The sequence below is a fragment of the Podarcis cretensis genome (assembly GCF_951804945.1).
Source record: "Podarcis cretensis genome assembly, chromosome: 17".
NCBI lineage: Eukaryota > Metazoa > Chordata > Lepidosauria > Squamata > Lacertidae > Podarcis > Podarcis cretensis.
The window spans coordinates 39,019,024-39,043,161 of record NC_137187.1 but is presented as its reverse complement, the minus strand read 5'-3'; the positions used below and the strand labels follow the sequence as shown (position 1 = coordinate 39,043,161).

At 48.1% G+C, this 24,138-nt stretch overlaps 1 protein-coding gene across 3 annotated transcripts in view; it reads left to right on the top strand.

The window, feature by feature from the left end:
* Window positions 1-20,154, top strand: part of PLXNA3 (plexin A3) — a 71,071-nt gene extending 50,917 nt beyond the window's left edge. For 2 of the 3 annotated variants that reach the window (XM_079958874.1, XM_079958873.1), the window contains exons 18-32: window positions 184-423; window positions 1,038-1,181; window positions 1,850-2,084; window positions 3,369-3,511; window positions 4,328-4,584; window positions 5,186-5,252; window positions 5,936-6,082; window positions 6,862-7,051; window positions 7,468-7,571; window positions 8,319-8,415; window positions 9,684-9,877; window positions 13,484-13,653; window positions 15,585-15,797; window positions 17,543-17,693; window positions 19,176-20,154. In XM_079958874.1, coding sequence (XP_079815000.1) covers window positions 184-423; window positions 1,038-1,181; window positions 1,850-2,084; window positions 3,369-3,511; window positions 4,328-4,584; window positions 5,186-5,252; window positions 5,936-6,082; window positions 6,862-7,051; window positions 7,468-7,571; window positions 8,319-8,415; window positions 9,684-9,877; window positions 13,484-13,653; window positions 15,585-15,797; window positions 17,543-17,693; window positions 19,176-19,271 — 2,448 coding nt within the window. In that variant the 3' untranslated portion in view covers window positions 19,272-20,154. The remainder of the gene's footprint in view (window positions 1-183; window positions 424-1,037; window positions 1,182-1,849; window positions 2,085-3,368; window positions 3,512-4,327; window positions 4,585-5,185; window positions 5,253-5,935; window positions 6,083-6,861; window positions 7,052-7,467; window positions 7,572-8,318; window positions 8,416-9,683; window positions 9,878-13,483; window positions 13,654-15,584; window positions 15,798-17,542; window positions 17,694-19,175) is intronic. The other variant, XM_079958875.1, reaches the window with a different exon arrangement.
* Window positions 20,155-24,138: the final 3,984 nt, after the last annotated feature.

Genomic DNA, 24,138 nt, shown 5'->3' with positions numbered 1-24,138 from the left:
CAACACATTTTTAGAGAGCTAATTGTGAAAGCCAAGAGACTGCATGTCAGAAGTAAGGACTGCTGGTCTTTAAGACAGCAGAGTAGGTATGCACGGCTGGGTGTTGAAGGTCAGAAGCCAAGTGTAGCGGATTATTCTTTGTTCCCCCTCGGTTGTGGGGTGTCTGTTTTTCCTTCCTTGCAGAGTTGCCAGGTGCTGAATGACTCGGTGATGTTGTGCAAGGCCCCTGGCATCATACCTGGGGAGGAGGCCCTGCCCCTTGCAGGTGCTCACCCTGACGAGTTTGGCTTCCTCTTGGATGATGTGGCAGCCGCACGTACCTTGAACCGCTCCGCCTTTACCTACTACCCTGACCCCAGCTTTGAGCCGTTTGGTCCCAGCGGCATCCTGGAGATTAAGCCTGGATCCCATGTAGTCCTCAAGGTACTGAAGCGTTTGTGTCAGGGCTTTTCAAACGTTAATGGTTGAAAACCTCAAGTCAATCAAATTATAGCCTGCTCAAAGCCTACTGAATAAAAACCATGACAGAATTATTTTGTCCAGCATGATGTGGCTTTTTACCTTTTGGTTAGAGATAAGCATTCCAAAAAAGAAAGGAGTGCCTATTTTATGGTTGTGGCATTCAAATACAGAATTCCATCGGAAATTGAGAATTTAGTTTTCTTTCATATATGTTTTAAAACTTTTTTCTAGGCCTTATGACAGCCAAAGTAGGTGTGAGTAGATATAGGCCTTGTTTGGTGAAATCTGGTTAAGGTGGTCTGAAGAGGATTCGCAATGGTTAAGGAATTTAGTTTTAGATCCTTGCCTTTCTCCATGGCTAAGAGAAATATACAATTTTGCATGTTCTGTACTGGCTGCAGAGAATGAATGTGCTTTTTGGTGCTATGTTGAATGGACTTTGTGCAGAGTGGGTACCCAATGTGCACTTTGGGAGTCCTGGGCATGGACGCAAGAGACTGTCTTCTCCAAGCCTAGATTCAGGATCCTGTGACAGAATGCTCCCATATCTTCTCTCTTATGTCTGTGTCTTTCAGGGCAGGAACCTGATCCCAGCAGTATCGGGCAGCGCACGACTCAACTATACAGTACTAATCGGCGGAGAGCCCTGCATCCTGACTGTCTCAGAGACCCAACTGCTGTGTGACTCACCAAGCCAAACTGGGGAACAGCCAGTTACGGTACACCTATCATTGGAAGTCAGGGAGGGAAGGGGGGATGTGGAGCAGATGGGACCAGTCTGCCCATTCCAGGGAGAACTGCCAATGCTATGGACATGCAAGGGGTTGTCCAGTGAGTGATTTGTCCTGGTGATGTGACATAGTAGTATGCATGTGTTAGACTGAGGAATGTCATCCCTGCCCCTCCCCAGCAAGTGCAGGTACACAGCTGGTGGGTGGGCCTGCCCAACCATGTGGACCAACTAAAAGAAAAAAAATTACAGAACAGAGCACCCCATACATCTAGGTTGAAGAGTGTGGGATATACTGGGGTTCTCTCACCAAATAGTACTTACCCCAAACCTGGATTTTGGCATCTAGGAATTCTCCTTTTTTCCCCTTGCCACCAACAAAGAGGTCAACAATGTTTCAAGAACAAGTCCTGATGTCCAAAAAGATATGCCCTAAGTGCATTTGAAGGCTGTTCCCCTGAGCTAAGCTGCTGGACCTCATTGTTTTCAGAGACAGCACATATCCTGAACAGTAGATGCCAATTAGTTAAATGTACAAGGGGATGGGAAAGCTGTTGTCTTAATGATGGTGGACTATATTAATAGGCCCTTGGCCTGATGCAGCAGGGGTGTTTCACCTGTGTGACCTGGCTTAATCTCTTGCTCTTCTTTTTGTAGATCCTGGTGGGGGGTCTCTCGTTCTCCCCTGGGACCTTACACATTTACCCTGAGACAGCCCTGCCTTTGCCGGCTCTTGTTGGGTTAGGTGCAGGAGGAAGTCTGCTTCTGGGCGCTATCATCGGGGTGCTGGTGGCCTACAAGCGGAAGACTCGGGACGCTGACCGTACTCTGAAGCGGTTGCAGCTGCAGATGGACAACTTGGAGTCTCGTGTGGCCCTGGAGTGCAAAGAAGGTATTTAGGGGGCTGGGAAATAAAGGGACGTGAATGTAGGGGGCAGCAACATTGACTTTTGGGCCCAAGGTTGGTAGTTGTTGCTGGAACATGTTAATGTAATCTTCAGCATCTCCTCTCTTAGGAAGCGACTGATGCCAATGTAGGTCTTTGGGTGCAAAGGTGCCTTCTCTAGTTGTTATCTGTAGCCTCCAACAAGGAGTGCGGAAGTCCAGCTCCCTCTGGGCACTATGTATGCATCAGGGCTGGTTCCCAGGGTATGGAATAGTTCCTTTTGTAGATTGGAAAGATGTGCAGCCATTATGGGCTCCATATTCTTTTCACAGCAAATAGTTTGTGGCAGTCACCAGCTCCTGTAACACTGCGACAAGGCCAGCCCTACCATTCAGGAGAGTGGGATGGCTGCATCAGACAGCTAATTCTGGGTGTCATGAAGGGACAGGAAACCAGGAGTTATTGAAGGTATTTCTGATAGTATCTCCACTCGCAAGGAGAGATGCTTGTGGGATTTTCTGTCTCATTTGCCAGAATAACTTGGCCAACTTTAAGCTGGCCATGATTGGGGGTGGGATTTGCTGTTCTGCTTTAGGTAGCAAAATGTAGTTGGTTTATAGGTAGCAAAAGTATTTGGTTGCGGGGTTTATCCCACAACCATCCCTATTTTGTTTCCATTTTGTGAAATAGTTGAGTGTTGGGAGTTTTTTGTTAACGTATTAATGCACAGAAGATTTGTTTAGGTTTCAGCCCCTCCTTGGGTGTCTCGAAATTAAATCTCTGGTGTTTCTCTGGGGATGGCTGGGCAAGAAGGACAGAGAAGGTCCGCCTAAATTCTAGGTGACAAAGACATGGGCATAGGCACAAAGTGCCAAGGTACCATTGCCCCCCTGCTCCATTTTCCCACTGCTGCACACCATGACTACCTGTCCCAATAGACACACATTCCCTGCTTTAGAAAACAGTTTAGAAGAGTGCAGTCATCTTAGGCGGTAATTTCTGGTGTAAATATATGTCAAGTATGTGTCATTCCTTTGTGTGAAATGTTGAGAGGGTTGTGCTTGATACAGCTTGGTGGGCTCAGAGAAAAGGCACTTGCCATGAATGGTCCTTAATGAGAAATGTGGCAGCTTCTGGAGAACCCTAGGAACCCAAGTGTCTTTAAATTATTTGACTCCCTTAGGTTTCAAAAGCCATGGGGTGGGTTTTTTTGTGGGGGGGATTACAATGGAGACGGTGGCCCGTTATGCATGGTCTCCAACACTTTTGACCATCTTCCACCTTCTTCAGCTTTTGCTGAGCTGCAGACAGACATTAACGAGCTGACAAACAACATGGATGGTGTGAAGATCCCTTTCCTGGACTATCGGACCTATGCAAGGCGTGTGCTTTTTCCAGGGGTGGATGAGCACCCAGCGCTGCAGGAGACCAGTGTAAGTTGCAAGGCGGGGGAGAGATAGGGACCTAGCAAAGGTTTTTGCCTTACAGTTGGCAGAAAAGGGAGATCAGAAGCTAGTGTTTCATGATCTCCATCTGACACGAACCAAGTCATGGAGGAACCACCAAGTCCATGGTGGTGGGGTTCTTGCATGTTGAAGTCTTGGCCTTCTAGCTTTTGGGTGCAGGTCAGTCCCCTGCCCCACTTTGGTATTTCCTCCATTGAGGTACATGTTCTTGAACTACTTGTTTGGCCTCGCTTAGACAAATTAATGGAGGATAGGCTATCAATGGCTACTAACCATAATGTCTATGTCCTGCCTTATCAATCGGAAGCAGGTGTGCCTCTGTAGATGGGTTGCTGGGAATCAGTCACAAGTGGGCAGAGTGCAGTTGCACTCGGGTCATGCCTCTGGCCTTCCTTATAGGCACATGGTTGGCCATTGTGAGACCAGGACGCTGTACTATGATGAGGCCTTTGGCCTCATCCAGCAAGGGTCTTCTGCCTGTCAGCCCCCAAAGACACCTATCTCATTGCTGTTGGAAACAAGAAACTGGTCTAGGTGGGTCCTTGCTCTGATCTAGCAGCAAAGGATGTTCCTATTCTTTTAATGCTCTTATGCAGAAGAGACAAGAGTCAATAGTGCAGATGACAACATTCCTCTCTCAGTTGCCGTCTTGTGAGCAGCAGCATCTCCATGTGCAAAGTTTCAGGACCCTCCATGGGAATGTTTTTAATGTGCATGACCATTTTCCAGGTGTCCTGGCTAGCTCAAGGGGTGTGTCTCTCTCGCTTCTCTTGCCCTCCATAGACGCCACCGAGCACAGAGAAAGGCCTCCGCCTCTTCGGGCAGCTGCTGCACACGCGGCCCTTCCTGTTGACCTTCATCCACACCCTGGAGGGACAGCGTGGCTTCTCCATGCGGGACCGGGGGGCTGTTGCTTCCCTGACTATGGTGGCTCTGCAGGGCAGGCTGGACTATGCTACTGGTGTGCTGAAGCAGCTGCTGGCAGACCTCATTGAAAAGAACCTGCAGAACCGTGCGCACCCCAAGCTCTTGCTCCGCCGGTGAGAGGCCTTCTTTGCTCCTCACCACCACTTAATGCCATAAGCCTTTAACCCTCACACTGCCACCAAACAAGTGCCATAACACCCTCGATTGCCTCCCCATCTTCTAAATAAGAGATTGCCAGACCCTCTTAAGGCTGGGAACCACGTATCAGCATCGTGTTGCTCCTCTGCAGCACTTCCACACAGAGCTGCTATGGGTCCTCAGCCCCTGCTAGTTATGCCATATGTTCCACCTCTTAACATGCAAAGTCCTCCTTGCAACTTCTGTGCTCCTCCCTGTTGTAATTCTCCCCACCATCTTTCCAGTCTGGTGGACTGAATTGATGCAGTGTGACTCTTCCTTCCCTCCAAATGTGCCTGTAATCCGGGGGGGGGGGGGCGGTGTAGGGTAGCAGCATCCCATTTGTTGAAGTGAACATTGTTGGGGCAGAGGAAGTAGGGAGGTCAAGTTTCTAGTCCCTGTGACATGGCAAAGGGGTTCCCAGATTTATGCGTATTTCTCTTCACAGCTGTGTGCGTGTGGGCATTGAGGATTCCCTCCACCTCCCACATGTGGGGAACTCAGCTGTCTGTGCTCTCTCTTTCTCTGTTTTCCCAGGACGGAGTCCGTAGCTGAGAAAATGTTGACAAATTGGTTTACTTTCCTGTTGCACAGGTTCCTCAAGGTGAGTGCATGCAAGAGAAAGAGAGGGGGACGGGCAGGGGGAGAGAGAGAAGTGAGAGAGATGGGACGGGGCCTCTGACATATGGGTCCTAGCCCTTATTCCAGCAGAGAGCAGGAATCTAAAGGGGGCTGAGGGAAACTAGAGGCCAAAGATCCAGAATTTTCTACCCACAGTCTTTGTACTGGGGATAGGGAGTTGGGAATGAGAGTTCTGTGGTTAGGGAAGGAAATGTTTTGCACGCATAAGCTTCCATATCCAATCCCTAGGATCTGCAGTTTGAAAAATGACCAGGTAGCAGGGGATGATAGCAGCAGTGTCTGGTCCATTAGGCCAAGCAAGACGCATCCCTACCACCCTCGGTTGGCCCTGCTGCCTGCCCTCCTTACTTACAACCGGTCAAGGAGTGTGTGGCCCTGCCTGCCGCCTCCCTCCTCCTTATTCAGCAGGGAGGAGGAATGGGAGTGAGGAAGAACTCGAATGTGTTGGCTCTGCCTCTCACTGGCTGTGGTTGCGTCTGCCACTGCTCATGCCTCCTGCCGGGCTCTCTGCCCTCTGGGTGATGGAGAGCACCTTTCTCTGCCAGAGGCCCTGCTGCCAATGTAGATGGATGATAATCTGACCTGGGATAAGGGAGCTCCCTGTGTTCCTTGCCTATGAACCTCTCTCTTCTTCCCCACCCCCAGGAATGTGCTGGAGAGCCGCTATTTATGCTATTTTGTGCCATCAAGCAGCAGATGGAGAAAGGACCCATAGATTCCATCACAGGCGAGGCTCGCTACTCGCTGAGCGAGGACAAGCTCATTCGCCAGCAAATAGATTACAAGACCTTGGTGAGGATGCTGGTGGCTGTGCTACGCCTCTTCGTAGTCTGGGGAGAGAACAGTTTAGTTTGCTCTGTGAAGGGGGGGGCGGGTTTGCTGTTGCACAGGCCATTCTGGCTTGCAGTCTTGGTGGTTTAGAGGACTCCAGGCCACCAGATTTGAAGAGATAAGCAGCAGCCTAACATTTTAATGGCAGGAGACATAACTTTATAGGGCTGACCTACTTAAGCCTCAAATGGGGCTGCCTTAAAGGAAGAAAGTTCCACAAAGTTCCATAGAACTGGAGAGAGGAACAGGGAAGGGTGAGATTAGCCCAGTGATGCCAAAGACTGCTGTGTGCCTGTGTGGTGCATGCTGGACTTTGGCTAAGGTGAGGCACTAGGTTCTGCTTACAGGCAGCTGGGGGTGAGGGCAAAACAGGGGTCCATTCCTACAGTTCTATGTAGGGATAAAAGTTTGGTTTGTTTGTTTTTTACTTTGGCTGACCACGAAAAGAATGGGCCTTCCCCTGTTTCCATCCTGGCGTAGATTAGGCAACCTGCCCTTGGACCTTCATGTTAGTTTGGCAATAAAAAGGTTTTCAAAATGTCTCCAAGTTCATACATCAGACTGACCCCAAATACAGCGATGCTGGAACTTCAGTTGCTCACAAATGGTCGTTGGGGATGTGAGGAATGACCAGAGCTGAAAAACTGTCTAGGTATGACCCTGGGTGCATGTAACTAGGGATGCATGAGCCTTGAAACTGTGACGATTGCAACGCTAGCAGGTTTTTTCTCTGCTTCCAGACTCTGTTATGTACCCCTCCTGAGCCCCCTGGGGGCCCTGCTGTGCCTGTCAAGGTATTAAACTGTGACTCAGTGACGCAAGTGAAGGAGAAGCTGCTGGACGCTGTGTACCGTGGGGTGCCCTATTCCCAACGCCCACGTGCTGAAGACATGGAGCTGGGTATGAAGGCAGGAACGTGGGAGAAAGCAGGTGGGGCTGGGAGCCTGGACTGGACACCTTGGTTATTAGCCACTGGGCTTAGGCTAGGGGTGGAGGACCTTGGTTCCAGCGGATGCTCTTCGACTGTAGGTCCCGTTATCCCTAACCACAGGCCATGCTGACTGGGGCTGATGGGAATTTCAGTAACAACATCATCTGGAGGGTCACAGGCTCCCCACCCCTGGCTTGTTGTTGTTTAGTCGTTTAGTCGTGTTTGACTCTTCGTGACCCCCCTGGACCAGAGCACGCCAGGCACTCCTGTCTTCCACTGCCTCCCGCAGTTTGGTCAAACTCATGCTGATAGCTTCAAGAACACCCCTGGCTTAAGTTGTATTAAAATAGGGAGGAGCCTGGGAGGGATAATACCAAGCCAGCTCTCTCCTCATTGACCTTCTTTTTCACCCCAGAATGGTGTCAAGGCAGTGGGGGGCGAACCATTCTGCAGGATGAGGATGCCACAAGCAAGATTGAAGGAGACTGGAAACGGCTCAATACACTTGGGCATTATCAGGTAACCGGTTTCCCTTCCACCCAGCTCAGGGCCAGATGAACTACCTTGGATTGCTAATATGTTTACCATAGCCTGGGGAAAATGGGAAAACGTGGTAGAGTTTGGGAGCAAGCAGCTTCCGAGCAGTACAAGGTGTGAGGGCTGTTCTGTATTCCTTAGGAATATTTCCGGCAGGAATCAGGAAATAAATAATGCTTTGCTCGCCATAGAAGATTTGAGGAGTGGAATAGAGCAGGTTGCAAGGGGGGTGGAAGAGGGGGCTGTGCATGTGAGTGTCTTGACCAAGCAAAGAACACTGGATTACCTCAAGAATACAACTCAAGGAGTCATACTCCGTACTGTTTGGAAGCTTCAGTGACAAACTGTATTCTGGGGGATTATCCTAGCTCTCTTCTTGTGTGCTGAGGTAGAAAGAAGCTGATTGTAGCATAATGGCTTAAGACTTCAAGGCAGGAAGATCCCTGTTCAAATCTTGTCTCCATCATGAATTCACTATGTTGGCCACTTAAGCCAAGCCACTGTTCTCTCAGGTTCACAAACACATATGCTTGCACACACTCCCATATAATAATAATATTGGCCTACTTTCCAAGGCTAAGATAATGCAGGCAAAATGCATTGAAAATTGTAGATGTGGTATTATTATTATTATTATTATTATTATGTCAATTTTTGTTCTCTCCCCCCCCCCTTTTAACCCCACCTTTACCTGTCCCACCCCTGCCACCCCTGCCATTCAATGTGCAGGTAGCAGATGGCTCTGCAGTGGCGCTGGTTCCTAGGCAGGCATCGGGCTACAATATAGCCAGCTCTTTCACTTTCACCCACTCGCTGAGCCGCTATGGTAAGGAATGACACATCCTGCTCAACACTCCCCATTCCCTCTAATGCTTGGCTGCACTAAGTGACCAATGGCTCCTGCCTTCTCTCTTTGACAAGGTAACACAATGTTGTGCAAAGTTATGCTGCGTTTTTTGGGTGGTGATGGAGTCAAATTCAGCTCCCCCCCCCATTGCCACTAAAGTTTGAGAGGATGAAAATGCATCTTCCATCCTTCTGTACACTCTACACAAGAATCTTCAACCTTCTGCTCCGCCCCATCCTCCCCAAATTAATTCTGTTCTCAGACAATCCATATTTTGGATTCAGTCTATATATGCTAATTTATGCAAATTTACATACTTCTTCCATTTTTCACAATTTCTCATTGTTAGCCATGGGTTTAGTCACTGCCCTCAACCACTGGAACTCTTATTCAGTCGCACTTGCTCAATATAATTATTATTAAAAGCTGATGCTGAATTCTGCACATTGTGCTGCCTGTTTTGTGCTTCCTCTTCATTCCTGCTGAATCACAGCACGTGCACAGGTCCACGAAGCTGGAATTAATGCACATAGGGGTGCTGTGTCCTTGGCCTTGTTCTCAGAGTCCACAGAGCTGGTCACAGCTCTTTCCTGACCTGTTGGCTCTTTTGCAATGCCATCTGTCAGTGTTTCACCTGAGCCCTCCTGAGCCGAGAATGCAACCTTGTGCGGGCAGGATTTTTCTGTTGTCCATCTATGTGACCTGGTTCCCTGCTGTATACAGTGTGAACTGGAGCGTAAGAAGATTTGTCCTTCACAAGTGAAGTGTCCTTTCTTACCGTGTGACACAGCAAGCCCCTGGCCTTTTGTGGCTTGCCCTATTATCACCTAAGCCAGGTGGCCTTTCAAGGAGGGCTATTGCCACGTCCAAACTTCTTATCCCTAAGCTTTCTTCCAGCACCACCCTGGCCTGGCTGTAATTATGTTTGCTATTCCAGCCTGGAATGCATGTAATTTTACTGCCACTCCCACTCTGTGGCTTTGTGGTTGGAGGGGAATGGGGAGTGGTTCACTTGGCCTGTGGAGGCTGGTGGTTTTGGTATTACCAGTGCCTGCTTGGGTGCAGGCACTCTTCAAGGCTGAATAAATACAAACCTGTCCTTCAGGTGAGCTTCTGGTGTAGAGCAAAGATTGAAAAGAGGTGCATGGAACCCAGGCTCTTGAGGGTTGGTCTTGAGGGCTGACATGGGTAAAGCTCATAAGAGGTTCTTGCTCGTCCGTCCCCCCCCCCCCCCCCATCTTCCACAGAGAGTTTGCTCCGCACCTCTAGCAGTCCAGAGAGCTTGCGCTCACGAGCCCCCATCCTCACTCCAGATCAAGATTCAGGTACCCGTCTCTGGCATTTAGTCAAGAACCACGAGCATCTTGGAGACCCTAAGGAAGGGGAACGAGGGAGCAAGATGGTGTCTGAGATCTACCTCACGAGGCTCCTTGCCACCAAGGTATGTCAGGAAAGGAACTGGATCACTGAAATGGGGGATTGGCTAGTTTTAAAAGCTCCTTGCCCCAAACCAGGCAGGCAGAAGATTCTGCACCAATCTGTAAATCAATCCATGGCAGACATTTTCCCTTGAAAACTGCCAGGGAAAATATTATTTTTTCATGCTTAACCTAAAAGTGACTTCCTGTTCCTGTTTTTGTTTTAAAAGAACCTCATTGCTGCTTGCCCTCATTGCAGCTCTCCCTGATACCCTTTTTAACAATTGAAGAATTATCACCCTATTTTCCTCTGCCTTGTTGGTATTTTCTTTTGGTAGATGAAACGCACTGAGGTTCTTCTTCCAACCTTTCATGATAGAAACCTACAGATCTCTGTAGTTCTAGTCTTCAACAAAGCTCTGTTGGAGCGGGCCCAGGTTAAGAGTGAGGCGAGAGGGGGCACGTGCTCCAGACAGCAGGTACAGGGGCCCACGAAACAGGATCCAAAACAGCCATCCGGGCACTTGCTTGGCGAGTCCTTGCATTCCAACCATCCATCTCTTCCAATAAGTAAAACCTAGCCAGGAATGCAAGGAGTCACTGAATGTGTGCTTGAGGGGCAGCTGTTCTATGGCCAGTTGCAGCTTACCCACCATTTCTAGGAGGAGGAGGCTGGCTGTAAAAGGGCCGCCTCCTTGCTCACCCCAGGAAGAGAAAGGTGAAGAGCCCAGCGGCAGTGGGATGACACAAGGAGAGTTGTGTCCCTTTGTCCCTCCCTGGTTGCTCCTTGCTTTCCTCTTCCTGGGGCAGACAAGGAGGGCAGACCTTTCTACAGCAGCCTGCAGAAAACGGCAGTGCAGACCTTTGCCTCCTAGGGCAAATTCTGTAGATCCCACACGGTCTTGGGAGAGACATTTCCCCACAGTCCTCTTCACGTTTCTGTCCTTGTTTAGTTTGGAAAAGGACTGTAGCTTAGTGGCACCGCCTCTGCTTTGCATACAAAAGGTCCCAGGTCCAGTCCCCACTGGCATCTCCACGTCTGCCTGGGAGACCCCTGCCTGAAACCCTGGAGAGCTGCTGCCAGTTAGTGTAAACAATACTGAGCTAGATGGATCCGTAGTCTGACTCTGCACAAGGCAGCTTCCTGTGTTCCAACAGTGGTCAACCCTTCACAGAGGTGGCCTGAACTCGTCTCCTGGGGCAGGGCATGCTTTGAACCGCAGCCTGTCTGGATTGCAGGGGTGTGATCATTGGTGCCTCTGGCCTGGGCCTCGTGGCAAACCCGCTGCAGCTTCCAGTGTCTGCCAACTGACATCTAAGTACAGCGCAGATACTTTATGGACATGGCATGTGATGCTACTGTCACCAAAACAGTGACAGTGAGGAAGGAATGCAGAGAATGTGTCATTTGGGGTCTGAATTGTGCGAGATTGTTTGTGTAATGTGATGTGCGTAGGCATGTGATTTTTGTTTGTATTCTACCATTCTGCTCATTCTATTTAATCATTTTACTTTAATCCAGTATTTGACTGTAATACATTTAGTAGCATTTTGTAGTGCTGCTCTGGTGTAGTGGCTAAGAGTGTGATATTGTTGTGATTTAATTTCATTGTTCTGGTTTCCTTTGAAAAGGGAGTGGGGTGTTGATCTTTTTATGGTAATAAGAAACACTAAACCAGGAGATCCTCGGTTCAAATCTTGTCTCCACCATGAATTTATTTAATGGTGTAAGGTAAGTCACTGTCCTCACATCTGCAAAATGGGGATATGTTGTTACAACTTTGGAGTTATTACAGGGATTATTGAGATAAAGTACAAATACAAATGCCAGTTGTAATTTAATGAACACGATTTATAGACCAAATATAAATATTTGCAGTTCAAAGCATATAATTATCAAAATTTCTAAGCGGTAATAATATTACCATTGTGTACAGGTTCCTTTTTAAACTGGCAATCCCTCTTATTTATCATAAAAACAAACACTGCCTAAGATTTCCATAAGTTGTACCTATGTTAAAAGATATGAGAGTCGCTGGCTGCAGGCTCACAATTGAATAGATACAAAAGGAAAAGGAATGAGGAGGGAAGAGAAAAGCACTGGAGCAGCTGCTTCTTCACTGGCCAATGGATGGGGCCAAGTTATCTCCCCTTCGTCATGATGCTTTTCCTGGGAGCCAGAAGGTGCAACCTCCAAGTGACCCTTGTTCCCCTGGCTTGTGTTAGAGGACAGAGGGGGCCTCCCTTCAGCTCTGCAGGTCTGCTTGCATAGTTCTTATTTTTAAAAATATTTTCATTCAGATTTTGTTACAGATTACAACAAAAAATATTACTCAGAATGAAGAACAGAAAGAGGCAAATAATAATCTCCCCCTAGCAATGACTGCCTCTCAGCAGTACATCATCTGCTTACATTATAATAATAGTTGCATTGCACAGTCTTTCAAATACAGGCAACGACCATTTTAGGCGCATCTACACAGGGCCGGATTTAGTTTGATGAGGCCCTAAGCTACTGAAGGCAATGGGGCCCTTTATATGTCCAGCTGTCCTTTGTCAACAACAAATTGTCATTTTTTTGTGTTGAATATATGCTACCGTATATGGTAATTTATGGACCTAATAGGTAGCTAAAGCCATTTGCCACTGTTGCTGTATTTAGGTTTTATTTGTTTTTTTATCTTATATTTTGGAAATGTACATCCAGGTGTTTTTTTCTTCTAATTTTTTTTGGGGGGCCCAAGAGAGTGGGGCCTTAAGCTACAGCTTGTTTAGCTTATACGCAAATCCAGCACTGCATCTACATGGCATGCGATTGATGAGGTGTGGGCCTTTTTGGACCCGGAAGAGGGAAGAATGGGGGTGGAGGGGGGGACAGAATGGGGCAGGGCGGATGGGGCTCGGCACATGGGAGCTGGGAACAGAACCCTGGCGCAAAATAGTCGTTGCCTGTATCTCTTAAGGCTTATCCATTCTGCAAATGAGATTGGTGTCAAGCTGCCAATTGAATGGTCCCCTCAGGAGAAGCGGCAACCATTAAAACTTGTGTAAAACTGGCCTACAATGAAGTGTAGATGTGCCCTTATTTGAGACTGTGTCCCAAATCAAGAATACTATGGCAGAGATGATTTGGAAGGCTACTGCAATAAGAGAGTTCGAGAAAATCAGGGACAGTGTCTGGAGCAGAATAGTTAGGTAAATTGGCCTTTGGCTTGGAGCCAATTTGATTCCCTCCCTCCCTCTCTTTTTTCTTTTTCTTTTTTCTTTTCCTTCTCCTCCTGCAATGAGGCTACATTTTAATATTTTAATGTTCCATTATTTTAATGTTGTATTTTATTTTTGTTTTTAAGTTGTAATCATTCATCTTGTTTTTATTTTGCTTGTAAGCCGCTCTGAGCCCGGCCTTGGCTGGGGAGGGCGGGGTATAAATAAAAAATTGTTATTATTATTATTATTATTAAACAAAAGGGACTGGATGTGCTTGTGAATATTATGTATACAAATGCAAGATGGAAGAGTGGTGCTATTTTCCGTGGGAGTGCTCCCTATGATCTCCAAATGTTGGCAGTTGTTTTCTCCATCCATCCCAAAATATGTTTTCCAGAAATTTTTCTCTTCTGCTTCTTCAGGGCACATTGCAGAAGTTTGTAGACGACCTGTTTGAGACTGTGTTCAGCACAGCACACCGGGCCAGTGCACTCCCCCTGCCCATCAAATACATGTTTGACTTCCTGGACGAGCAGGCAGAGCGAAGGCAGATTGGGGACCCTGACGTGCGACATACCTGGAAAAGTAACTGGTGAGACCTTTGGCTTTGGCCCTTTGGCCACCAGCCAGTACCCTAAAGTAATAAATCTTCTTCTCTGGTGATCACTTGTAGCCGAGTAAGATTGTCTTCCATGAATATGGTCTTAACAGTGAGTCCGTAAGTGACTGTGGAGCCCCATTCTGGATCCACACGTCCTTCCACAGTGGGGACATAGGTTTCTGAGCAGGCGTTGATCATGTTGAGGGTTTGCCAAGTGTGCCTTCCTCTTAGATCATTTTTCTTTTTCTTCCTGAGTTCGTGCTTCTTCAAAGTCCATGACACCTTTGGCAGAGGCTATTCTCCAGTTGGAGCCCTCACTGGCCAGTGTTTCCCACTTGTCGGTAATGGTAGGGAGCCGGTAGCAGCCGGTGTGCCTATCCTGGCTGCGAGTAACTGACAGCTAGCATATCATATTTAAGCAGATGGGGAAAGATTTTTTAGCCCTAAGGAATCTTTGCACAGCTACTACCAGATTGGCTTTGTGTATTTTTCTTCTCCTCACCTTGGTTTTTCCCCCTCCAGATGCTGTGCTTGGGACTTGGGGCTCCTTGCCTTTGGGCTCTGCTCTCGACCAGCCTTCAGCCATTCATTTTTCCAGGCTCTGTCCTACCCTACCTTGATTGAACAAATCTTCTTTAGGAAGAAATTTTCGCCTCAAGGAATCCAGTGCTCATGACCCCTAAGTGTTTGATGCCAGCCAACTCTTCCCCACCTCCCATGACCCCAAGGACTTTGCTAATCCTCCATTCCTCTACTTCAGGGATTGTCAGGGACTGGCAGGACACTGATCAGTGTGCACCAAGGGAAGGGGGGCTGGAGTGGGGCTCAGTGGTTTGTGGAGACCTGTACCAGCCAGGAGGCAAGAATCAGGGGTAGGGGAAGCTTCAGAGCTGGAGGAAGAGACAGGCCAGGCAAGTGAAGGGCCGGGTGCTTTCCCACCCTCTCCTGCACCACCATCTCCTAGAACCAGAAGATAATTTAAGCAGCAGAGGAAGTTTCCATGCAGACGTAGTCTCCAGCCACGTTTGTGCAGCCTGTCAGGGGAAGGTACATAAATGGGTGGAGGGGGAATGGTCCCCCATTGCTGCAACTGCTCCCTGGAGCACGGACCTGGGAAAAGCTGCCTAGATGCTAAATTGGTGTGCGTATTTATTCTACAGAGCTGTAGAAATGACTCTGTTACCATTGACAACAAAGAGTTAACTCTCTGGCATGTGCATTCCTTTGGCTGGGGAGCACCCTTGACCGGGATGGAGAAAGGCCATGATGACTCTCAGTGGCGTAGCATGGGTTGTCAGCACCCGGGGCAAGGCAAGTAATTTGCGCCCCCTAACCCATGGATTTGCGCCCCCTAACCATAACCCCCAGATGTTGCGCCCGGTGCGGCCGGCCCCCCCTGCACCCCCCACGCTACACCACTGACGACTCTCAGCTATGGGATGTTACCTTCGTGGAGCACAGGCTGGCAAACAAGGAAGTGCTGTCTACAGGAAACGGGCTGAGTTCCATGGAGAATCATGGTTAGGAATCCTTTAAAGGGGCAGTATCCAGTTCACTTGCTCCATTTCCACAAGAATAACAGAGGAGCGCCCCTGTACCCTACAGTCTCCCAAATCCGCTCCAGAGGTTTTAGGAAACCCCTAGACCAATTTGGATCTAGTGGTGAATGTTCTGTTGTGCAAGCAGAAATCCTTTCACTGACATGAGCTTTCACGTAGCACTACTCAGGATACAACCCATTGGCTTTGAACTCTGTGTTTTCCCAGCGTATCAAAACAAACAAATGAAAAACCCTCAACAAAACATGAGTATTGAGCTTCAACCTCTAATTTCCTCACCACCACTGCCCTATCCCTATCTAACCCTTTGCCTCTCATGTGTGTCTTTTGAAACTTCATCTTTCTTCCTTTCTTCCACTGCAGCCTGCCCTTGAGGTTTTGGGTGAACGTCATCAAGAACCCACAATTTGTTTTTGATATCCACAAAAGCAGCATTACAGATGCTTGCCTCTCTGTGGTGGCCCAGACCTTCATGGACTCGTGCTCCACCTCTGAGCACCGCCTGGGCAAGGATTCCCCTTCAACAAAGCTGCTCTATGCCAAGGACATCCCTGTCTACAAAGGCTGGGTGGAAAGGTGAGCTACAGAGAGGGGTCATGTCAAGTTGTGTTGCCTCTACAACTGGCAGAGGTGGGATTGACCTTAGCACATCATCCCACGGCATTATAAAGTTGGTAGCTCTTTACTGTACGAGGATAACAAGATCCTGCCTGAAACTTGGTTCCTTGAATGAGGGCCATCCTCAAACATGTTGGGAAAAGGAATGCTGTGGCTTTCCACGAGTTCAGGACAGTCAAGAAGGGCAGGTGTCTTTGAGGATGGGGAGACTCTGTTACTTTGGCCTCTCTTAGCATCTTTGGAAAGGAGTCACCGCTGCTGCTGTTCCACACAGAGAAGCGGCATCCTGGATGGGGCAGAGCTGCTGTGCTGGCTTCCTGAAGGTGGGTTGCTGTTGCTTACCAGTGAGGGAGAGAGGTGGGGAGGGCAGTGCAAAAGCACTGGCAGAATCAATTCAGCCCTCCTGCCAGTGTGTTTGCACCAGACTGATTTCCACACTGCCTCCCTCAGTAAACAACAGTGGTCTGCAATGAAGCTAGTGTAGTGAGTCTGCCGCTTCTGTCTCTAAACTGACCTCCCTAATCTATTGCATGTCTCCTTAAAGCACCAGCTGATTCATCTTGACTGGCAAAGGAGGGTGCTCCTGGAGGAAGCAAGGACCTGCTCATCTAAGGCAGGTGCAGGCAACCTCTAGATCAGGGGTAGGCAACCTAAGGCCCAGAGGCCGGATGCGGCCCAATCGCCATCTAAATCTGGCCCACAGACGGTCTGGGAATCAGTGTGTTTTTACATGAGTAGAATGTGTGCTTTTATTTAAAATGCATCTCTGGGTTATTTGTGGGGCATAGGAATTCATTCATATTTCCCCCCAAAATATAGTCTGGCCCACCACATGGTCTGAGGGTCGGTGGACCGGCCCACGGCTGAAAAAGGTTGCTGACCCCTGCTCTAGACTGAGTCTTGGCCCGCAAGCACATTTCCCCCAAATCATTTCACCAGGATGTGTTTCTAATCACCTGCTAGCAAATCCTTTTAGCTGGAGGTGCCTGGAATTAAACCTGTGCCCTTCTGTGTGAAAAGCACATACGCTCTGCTGCAGAGCTACGGCTTCTCCCAAGCCAGAGTTTGACCTCCACACATGGGTTCCTTCAGTGTTGAAGTGAACACAGCTCACGCTTTGAAGGTTATCTGTTGCACCATATAAGCCATGATAAAACGGGGGTTATGCAGTTGTCAATGCCTCCATGCAGTCAGTATTCGGCCTAAGAGGTTCAAATACGTACCAAAACTTTTAAGTTTGCACAGTTAAAGTGGATCAAAGGGCTCAGTCATCCTGGTGCAACAAATACAATTCTAACAAAAAATCCAAACTTTTTTGCTATTTGGAAAGTGGCTGGACAACGCAAATATTCAAGAAAGAACAAATTCTCAATAATCACCAGTTGTAGCCTAATCACCATGTAAGCTTTGTGCAAGCAAATCAGGATGAATGCTCAGTAAATATCCCCCTTGGCTCCTATAGAAGGAAAAGTGGGATATAAAATTAATTAATTAATTAGGTCATCTGGAGGAGCCATATGGCTCTGTATTCAACATGGCAAAATCTGGAGCCTTCATTTATAGCTTCCATTCATAGAAGGGACTGCAATGCAATAAACATGCACATTTATTCACTTTGGTTTGTGTGGAAACCTTCTGCTGACGTGGGAGTGTTGATCAATCTTCTGTCCAAGGAATCCAAAAGCTATGCATATGTTTACCAGGTACTATCGGGATATCACCAAGATGGCTTCCATCAGTGACCAAGACATGGATGCCTATCTAGTGGAGCAATCACGGCAGCACGCAGGCGAATTTAACACACTGGGTGCGCTGGGGGAGCTCTACAGCTACGTGGGGAGGTACCGTGATGAGGTGAGGCTCCACCCCAACTCTTTCCTTCCTATTTGGTTTTTTCCCTCTCTCTCTCACACACACCACAAGTTTCTCACATTGTTTTTAACCTGTTATTCAGCTATGCTATAAATCTGATGAGGATAGAGCCTAATTTGGACCCTACTGCAGATCCTCTGTAATTAAATGGCTCATGGGGAGGAATTTAAGGTACCATAATAAGTTAAGGCACCACCGTCTACTGCCTCATTGGTTATCCTGTACCCTTCTGTTTAGCCCTTGACACTCTCCTAAGAACACCCTACATCTCAATAGCCAAGGGGTAGTCTATGAGAGGGATAGGGAACCTGTACAACTTCCAGGTGTAGGTGGACTCCAGGTCCCATCAGACCCAGTCAGCATGGCCAGTGGTTCCAGAAGACTGGAATCCAACAACATCTGGAGAGGCCACGGGTTTCCCACACCTGGCTTAGGACTTCAGAGAAGGTAGAATGACAAATGGAGACCTCTGCTCCATGCTTATCCCTCTCACCTACACATTTCCCCCATTTGGAGCTTTCACGCCATAAATCTGTCCCTTACCTAGCATACTGGAGAAAACAGGGATCCCCTGCTGCTGCCAAAAACTGAAGGTATTTTGAGAGGGACTGCTGCTTGTGTGTCTGTATGCACACTCCTTGGACTCTCACCTTCGATAAGAAAGTGTTGTCCACTCTTCTGGCTTTTTATTTCAGAAACCAGAAGTGGCAGTGGGCAGGGCAAAAGAACCGTGTCTCTCTGAAAGTGCATTATGACACTCTTTAAAACATGGGTCACCAACCTTTTTGAGCCACTGAGCACATTTGGAATTCCAAGCTGCTGTTGGGGGTGGCACAACAAAACATGGCAGCCTAGGAAAAAGAAAGAACCACAAAATAGCATGGGCATGCCCTCCCATCAGTGGGGAAAGGTTGGTCACCTCTGCACTCACTCATAGAGAGAAGTTCTTCCCCCCTCTCCTCTGTTTGGAGTGGATGGGCGGGTGTTCAAGCCTGGCATCCCACAAAATGTGTCCATGTTAAAGGGGACACATTCCAAGGTGAGAGATTGAGCAAATGCTCACAGGAACTGAGCAGGAAGAGCAAACACTCTGGTGCATTGCAATGTTTTGGTGGATATTTACCAGCCCTACCTAGAGGTGGCAAGGACTGAACCTCAGACCTTCTGCATGCAAGCCAGATACTCTAGCCGTAGCCCTTCCCATGGGATCGCCGTCAGCAAGCTCCGATTTAAAACTATTGCCTGACTCCAGGTGACGGGACAGACCCCATAAGCCTTTCTCTTTGTCTCCTGCCCCTTTCCCAGTTTTACCAGGTACTTCTCCATCCTAGGGCCCATCTCTTATTCCCGTTTTGCTCCTGGACGTTTGGGGCTTAGTCCCTCCTGACCTTTTTTTTTCACCTTTCTCTTTCCTTTATTCCGGACCCTCGTGTTTTCCCAACCCATGGCCTGTCCACCCATCAGATCCTGACAGCGCTGGAACGTGATGCTGCCTGCCGAAAACACAAATTGAGGCTGAAGCTTGAACAAGTCATCACTCTCGTTTCTGGAAATAGCTGAGAGTGATTGGGGGGGGGGAGGGAGAGTGGGCAGGGGGGGCACGCATCCAGGATAGACGTATCAGAAAAAAGGACTCTACCTCCAGCCTTGACTTGTGGCCCCCCAAGGGTGACAGACTTGACATTTTTAACCTCCCTGTCGACAAGAGACGTGTGACCTCTTGCCCTGTAAGGCTGAAATCCTGGGGTTTCAGAAAGAGGCTGTGTTGCCCACCCCTCCCTACCTTCAGCCCGGAAGCAATAACCAGCACCCTTTCCTCAGCATCTGAATTGGGAGGAGCAACTCAGAGTGAACAATAAGGTTGGGGTGCAGCCAGATAATGCCCCTCTCAAGCTGGCAGCTAAATGGAGACCCCTCACCCCAAATGTTTGTGGACCCTCCCCTTAATCATCCAGACCATTCCCTAGTCCCCCACTCCTTGTTGGTAGCTGGTGGAATTTGCCCTTGTTCTGTTTTTTTTGGTAACCATGGCAATCAGATATTTTTAATCCTTACCTGATAAACCCCCCACCCTCTCACCCCCACCCCACCTGTTGTGCCCTCTCCGGGTGCAGTGCCTTACTCATTAATTTATTATTGCATCTCGTTAAGATTATTGGCTGTAAATGATTCCATTCCCTGGGTGTAGAGATTTCAGTGTAAAAAGTCCTCCATTCCTCCCTGCCCCATCCGCATCCTTCGAGTCTGTGTAAATATTTGCACTGCAGCCTGGAGGGAATCGGTCCCCCACTCCTCCCCCAAAATAAAAGAAAACTACACTTTTTAATCCCCCACTGGGGTTAAGGAGCTGGGGTGGGGGAAATGTCCCTGCAGCTGCATGGGCTTTTTATTGGTTCATTTTATAATTAATTTTTCTTTTGCTAAATAAAAGCGTGGAAAAATGTTCCTCTTGTTGTCATGTGGGGATCGGCAAGGTGGGGGGTGTCCCAAGAGAAGAATCCTGGGTAAGTGGGCAAACACTTGCATTTCACTTTGATACAAGGATAGTTTGGTCTTTGCAGCACCCATATGGCAATCCTCTGTCCATCTGTCTACAGAACCAATCCCTCTGATCAATATTTGTTTCTCTTTTGAATTGCACCCCAAGCTCAGGCTATTGCTGGCTCTTTTTTCACATGGAATAAATTGTGTGTGTTGCTGTTGTATTTTAACAGTCAGGTTGTTGGTATTCCAGCAGATATATCAGCCCACATCATATTTTTTAGTTTCTTTCAGGAGCAGCACCTTTTACCCAGCAGTCTTGCTGTTGAAAAACACTTCAGTACATGCCGCAAACGTATGTGCACATCCTTAAATACCTGTGTGCGTGATTTTGTTGTACAATTGGGATTCTTGGGCATGTGTACATGGTTCTTGGGAAGGCAAATGTGATATTCACACATACATTTGCTGCAAGAAAAGTGCCTTGCCCCTTGACAAATTAAGACAAACGTAGAATCATAGATAGCGGAAGGCCATTTTTTTTCAGTCAACCAAAAGTTTAAAAACTCTTTTACTCCTCCATAGAATTGTAGAATTGGAAGGGATACCAAGGGTCATCTAGTCTAGCCCCTGTCCCTGTTCTCGCCCAATCCCAGCTGACTGTAAGCAGCAACTAGTGCCCTACCTTAGTCAAAGTTCAGCATGCACCACACAAGCAGACAGCAGTCCTCGCCATAGCTAGGCTAATCTCACTTGTTCCTCTCCCCAGTTCTATGGAACTTGGTGCAACTTCTATTCCATTCCCTGCTTCCATTAAAGGCCAGCCCCATAAGATTAGGTCTCCGGTTGTAAAAATGTTAGGCTGCTGCTTCTCTCTTCAAATCTGGTGGCCTGGAGTCTTCTAAACCTGCTGATTCACCAGCAGTCCTGAAAATATCAAGTATGGAAGCAGCCCAAGATTTTCTAGCATCAGTATATTGTGGTCTTGGTTGCACACATTGGTGTTCTTGCCTTGTGGTCCCTTTCCACTCTGAGCAGATGCTCAGAACTCTTCCTATGCCCATTCAGTTTCACATCGTGGAAACGCTTTAGTTGTACTGGGGCCACTTCTGGACTAGTTTGTTGTATACTAATAACCCTTTGTTTTCAATTGTCTGGGCATAAACATCTCATTGAGCCAACGTGTTGGACATACCTCCATGCCATTTGACCAAATGCTGCTCATCCTGCGTGCACCTGCTCCTTGCACTGTGGCCAGGTCTCCTTAAATTCATCTAGGAGGAGGATTGGGTGCCCAAACCAAAGAGCATTCTTATATCAACATGATAGCTAGAGAGGAGAGAATGCAGTGGCAACAGAGCAAGGTTTGGCAAAAGCAGCTGCTACTAGCTATACTTCGCCTTTGCTGGAGCACCACATAAGTACAACAGCCCACACTTTATTTCTTCTTAACCCAAGGCTGGGGATTTCACTGTGCATCCCAGCATTGAAGATCCAAAGATCTGGGGCAGCTGTAAAGTTCTAGCTTCTGTGAGAAAAATGCAGAACAAAGCTATGGGCTTGTTTTTATAAATGAAGTGCTGGACAAAGGGGGTTGCCTTCCCATACATCCCACACACTAATGACCAGACAAGCAGATGTTCCATTTTTTACATACAGCTCTCTAGAAATATGGATTCTGGGGCAAAACCCAGCCACACTCTGCCCCAAGAAATGGCTGAAGGGGGAGAGAAACGTCACTGCTGCTTATTTTTTCTAATAAGGAAAAAAAGACAAAAGCGAATTATGGTCCATTCTGCCCTCCTTGCCTGTCAGCTAACAATTTCACTTGCACAAGAAGCTTATTCTGCAACACCCACCCCCTCTGCTTCCATATTTGCAATTATGCAGATTAAAATCTCCACTTTATTCCAGCTTTTATACATAGAAAACTCTGGCTGGGAAAGGGTAAACCAGGTCTTCCACTCTTCTCTGAGCGTTTTGACTTTGGGCTCATCCACACTTCCTCTTGTGCCATGCCTAGAAAACATGGGTATCTGAGCAGTTTTCCCCTTGATCTGTTCCTTTCCAAGGGAAAACCTCCTCTTTAGCATGTAGTCCGAAACAAATCGTAATCTGGAGGAAACCTGACTATGCGCTAAACAGCCGTCCCCCCTCCCCTGGGGAAAGCAGCGGGGCAAGAGGAAGAGTGGATAAGCCCTGTGTGCCTAGATGTGGGTTAAACTGCATAGAAGAGGAGCAACTGACCTGCAATAAGCTGGAGTGCTCATTTTTTTAAGGTGCTCATTTCGAAGTAGGTTTGGTCCCCTGGAGTTGTGAGCAGTCGGCGTCCTCCTTCCTCTTAGGGAGGGAGGGGGCCTTTTGGAGTTCATTTTGTGGCCTTGAGATTTCCCCCACCCTTCAGACTCTGGTGTTTAGGAAAGGACCCAGGGGCTGGAGCGAAGAATGCATTGTGGGCTCCCCAGGCATTTGTGGCTGTCTGATGGTGGGGAGAGGACTGTGTGTGTCTTGTGTGCCTGTATGTGTGTTTTGATGTGGGAGTGAGGCAAACCAGCAGCGCCTGGGAGGGGAGGCAGCAGTAAGATAAAAGGAAAGTTTTGGTGGCAGCTTTATGAATAAGTCATGGCTGCATCAGGGGCCTTCATTAGCAGGAGCGCCGGGTGCTGAGTAGCTGTGGGGAGGAGGGGGCCTTGTTTTGTGCCTCCTAAGCATCAATACGACTTACTGAGTTGGGGAGTTTTTTTAACTGCCAGAATAAACTAGGGAAGGGGGGAGGAGAAGGGATGTAGGTCAAAAAATGTCTGCATGACTGTGATGTAGGGCAGCCTGATCCACCCAAGGGGTTGATGGGAGTTGTGGTACGAAACATCATGAGGGCCCCAGGTTAGGGAAGGCTAATACAGTGGTACCTCAGGTTAAGAACTTAATTCGTTCTGGAGGTCCGTTCTTAACCTGAAACTGTTCTTAACCTGAAGCACCACTTTAGCTAATGGGGCCTCCCGCTGCCGCCGCCGCCACACGATTTCTGTTCTCATCCTGAAGCAAAGTTCTTAACCCAAGGTACTAATGCCGGGTTAGCGGAGTCTGTAACCTGAAGCGTCTGTAACCTGAGGTACCACTGTACAGTCATAGCTCATGTTATGTTTGCTTCAGGTTGCACGTATTCAGGTTGCGTCCCGCGGCGACCCGGAAGTACCGGAAAGGGTTACTTCTGGGTTTCACTGCTCGCGCATGCGCAGATGCGCAAAATGACATCACATGCATGCGCAGAAGTGGCAAATCGTGACCTGCGCATGCGCAGATGCAGGTTGCATTCTTTTCAGGTTGTGAACGGGCCTCCGGAACGGATCCCGTTCGCAACCAGAGGTACCACTGTACAGAGAAAGCACCTTCTTAAATGTTTGCTACAAGTGTCCCTATTTTCCAGGGACAGTCCTGGATTTACAGAAGCCGTCCTGGTTTCTGATTTGATCCTGGAATGTCCCGCTTTTCCTTAGAACGTCCCTGTTTTCGTCAGAGAAATGTTGGAGAGTATGAAGTTATGTGACCCCCCCCCCCCGAGCCAAGGATCTAAATAACTATGCACCCTTTAGAAGACATCTGAAGGCAGCCCTGCATAGGGAGGTTTTTAAATGTTTCATGTTATTATCATAGAATCATAGAATCATAGAGTTGGAAGAGACCACAAGGGCCATCGAGTCCAACCCCCTGCCAAGCAGGAAACACCATCAGGGCACTCCTGACATATGGTTGTCAAGCCTCTGCTTAAAGACCTCCAAAGAAGGAGACTCCACCACACTCCTTGGCAGCAAATTCCACTGTCGAACAGCTCTTACTGTCAGGAAGTTCTTCCTAATGTTTAGGTGGAATCTTTTTTCTTGTAGTTTGGAACCATTGCTCCGTGTCCGCTTCTCTGGAGCAGCAGAAAACAACCTTTCTCCCTCCT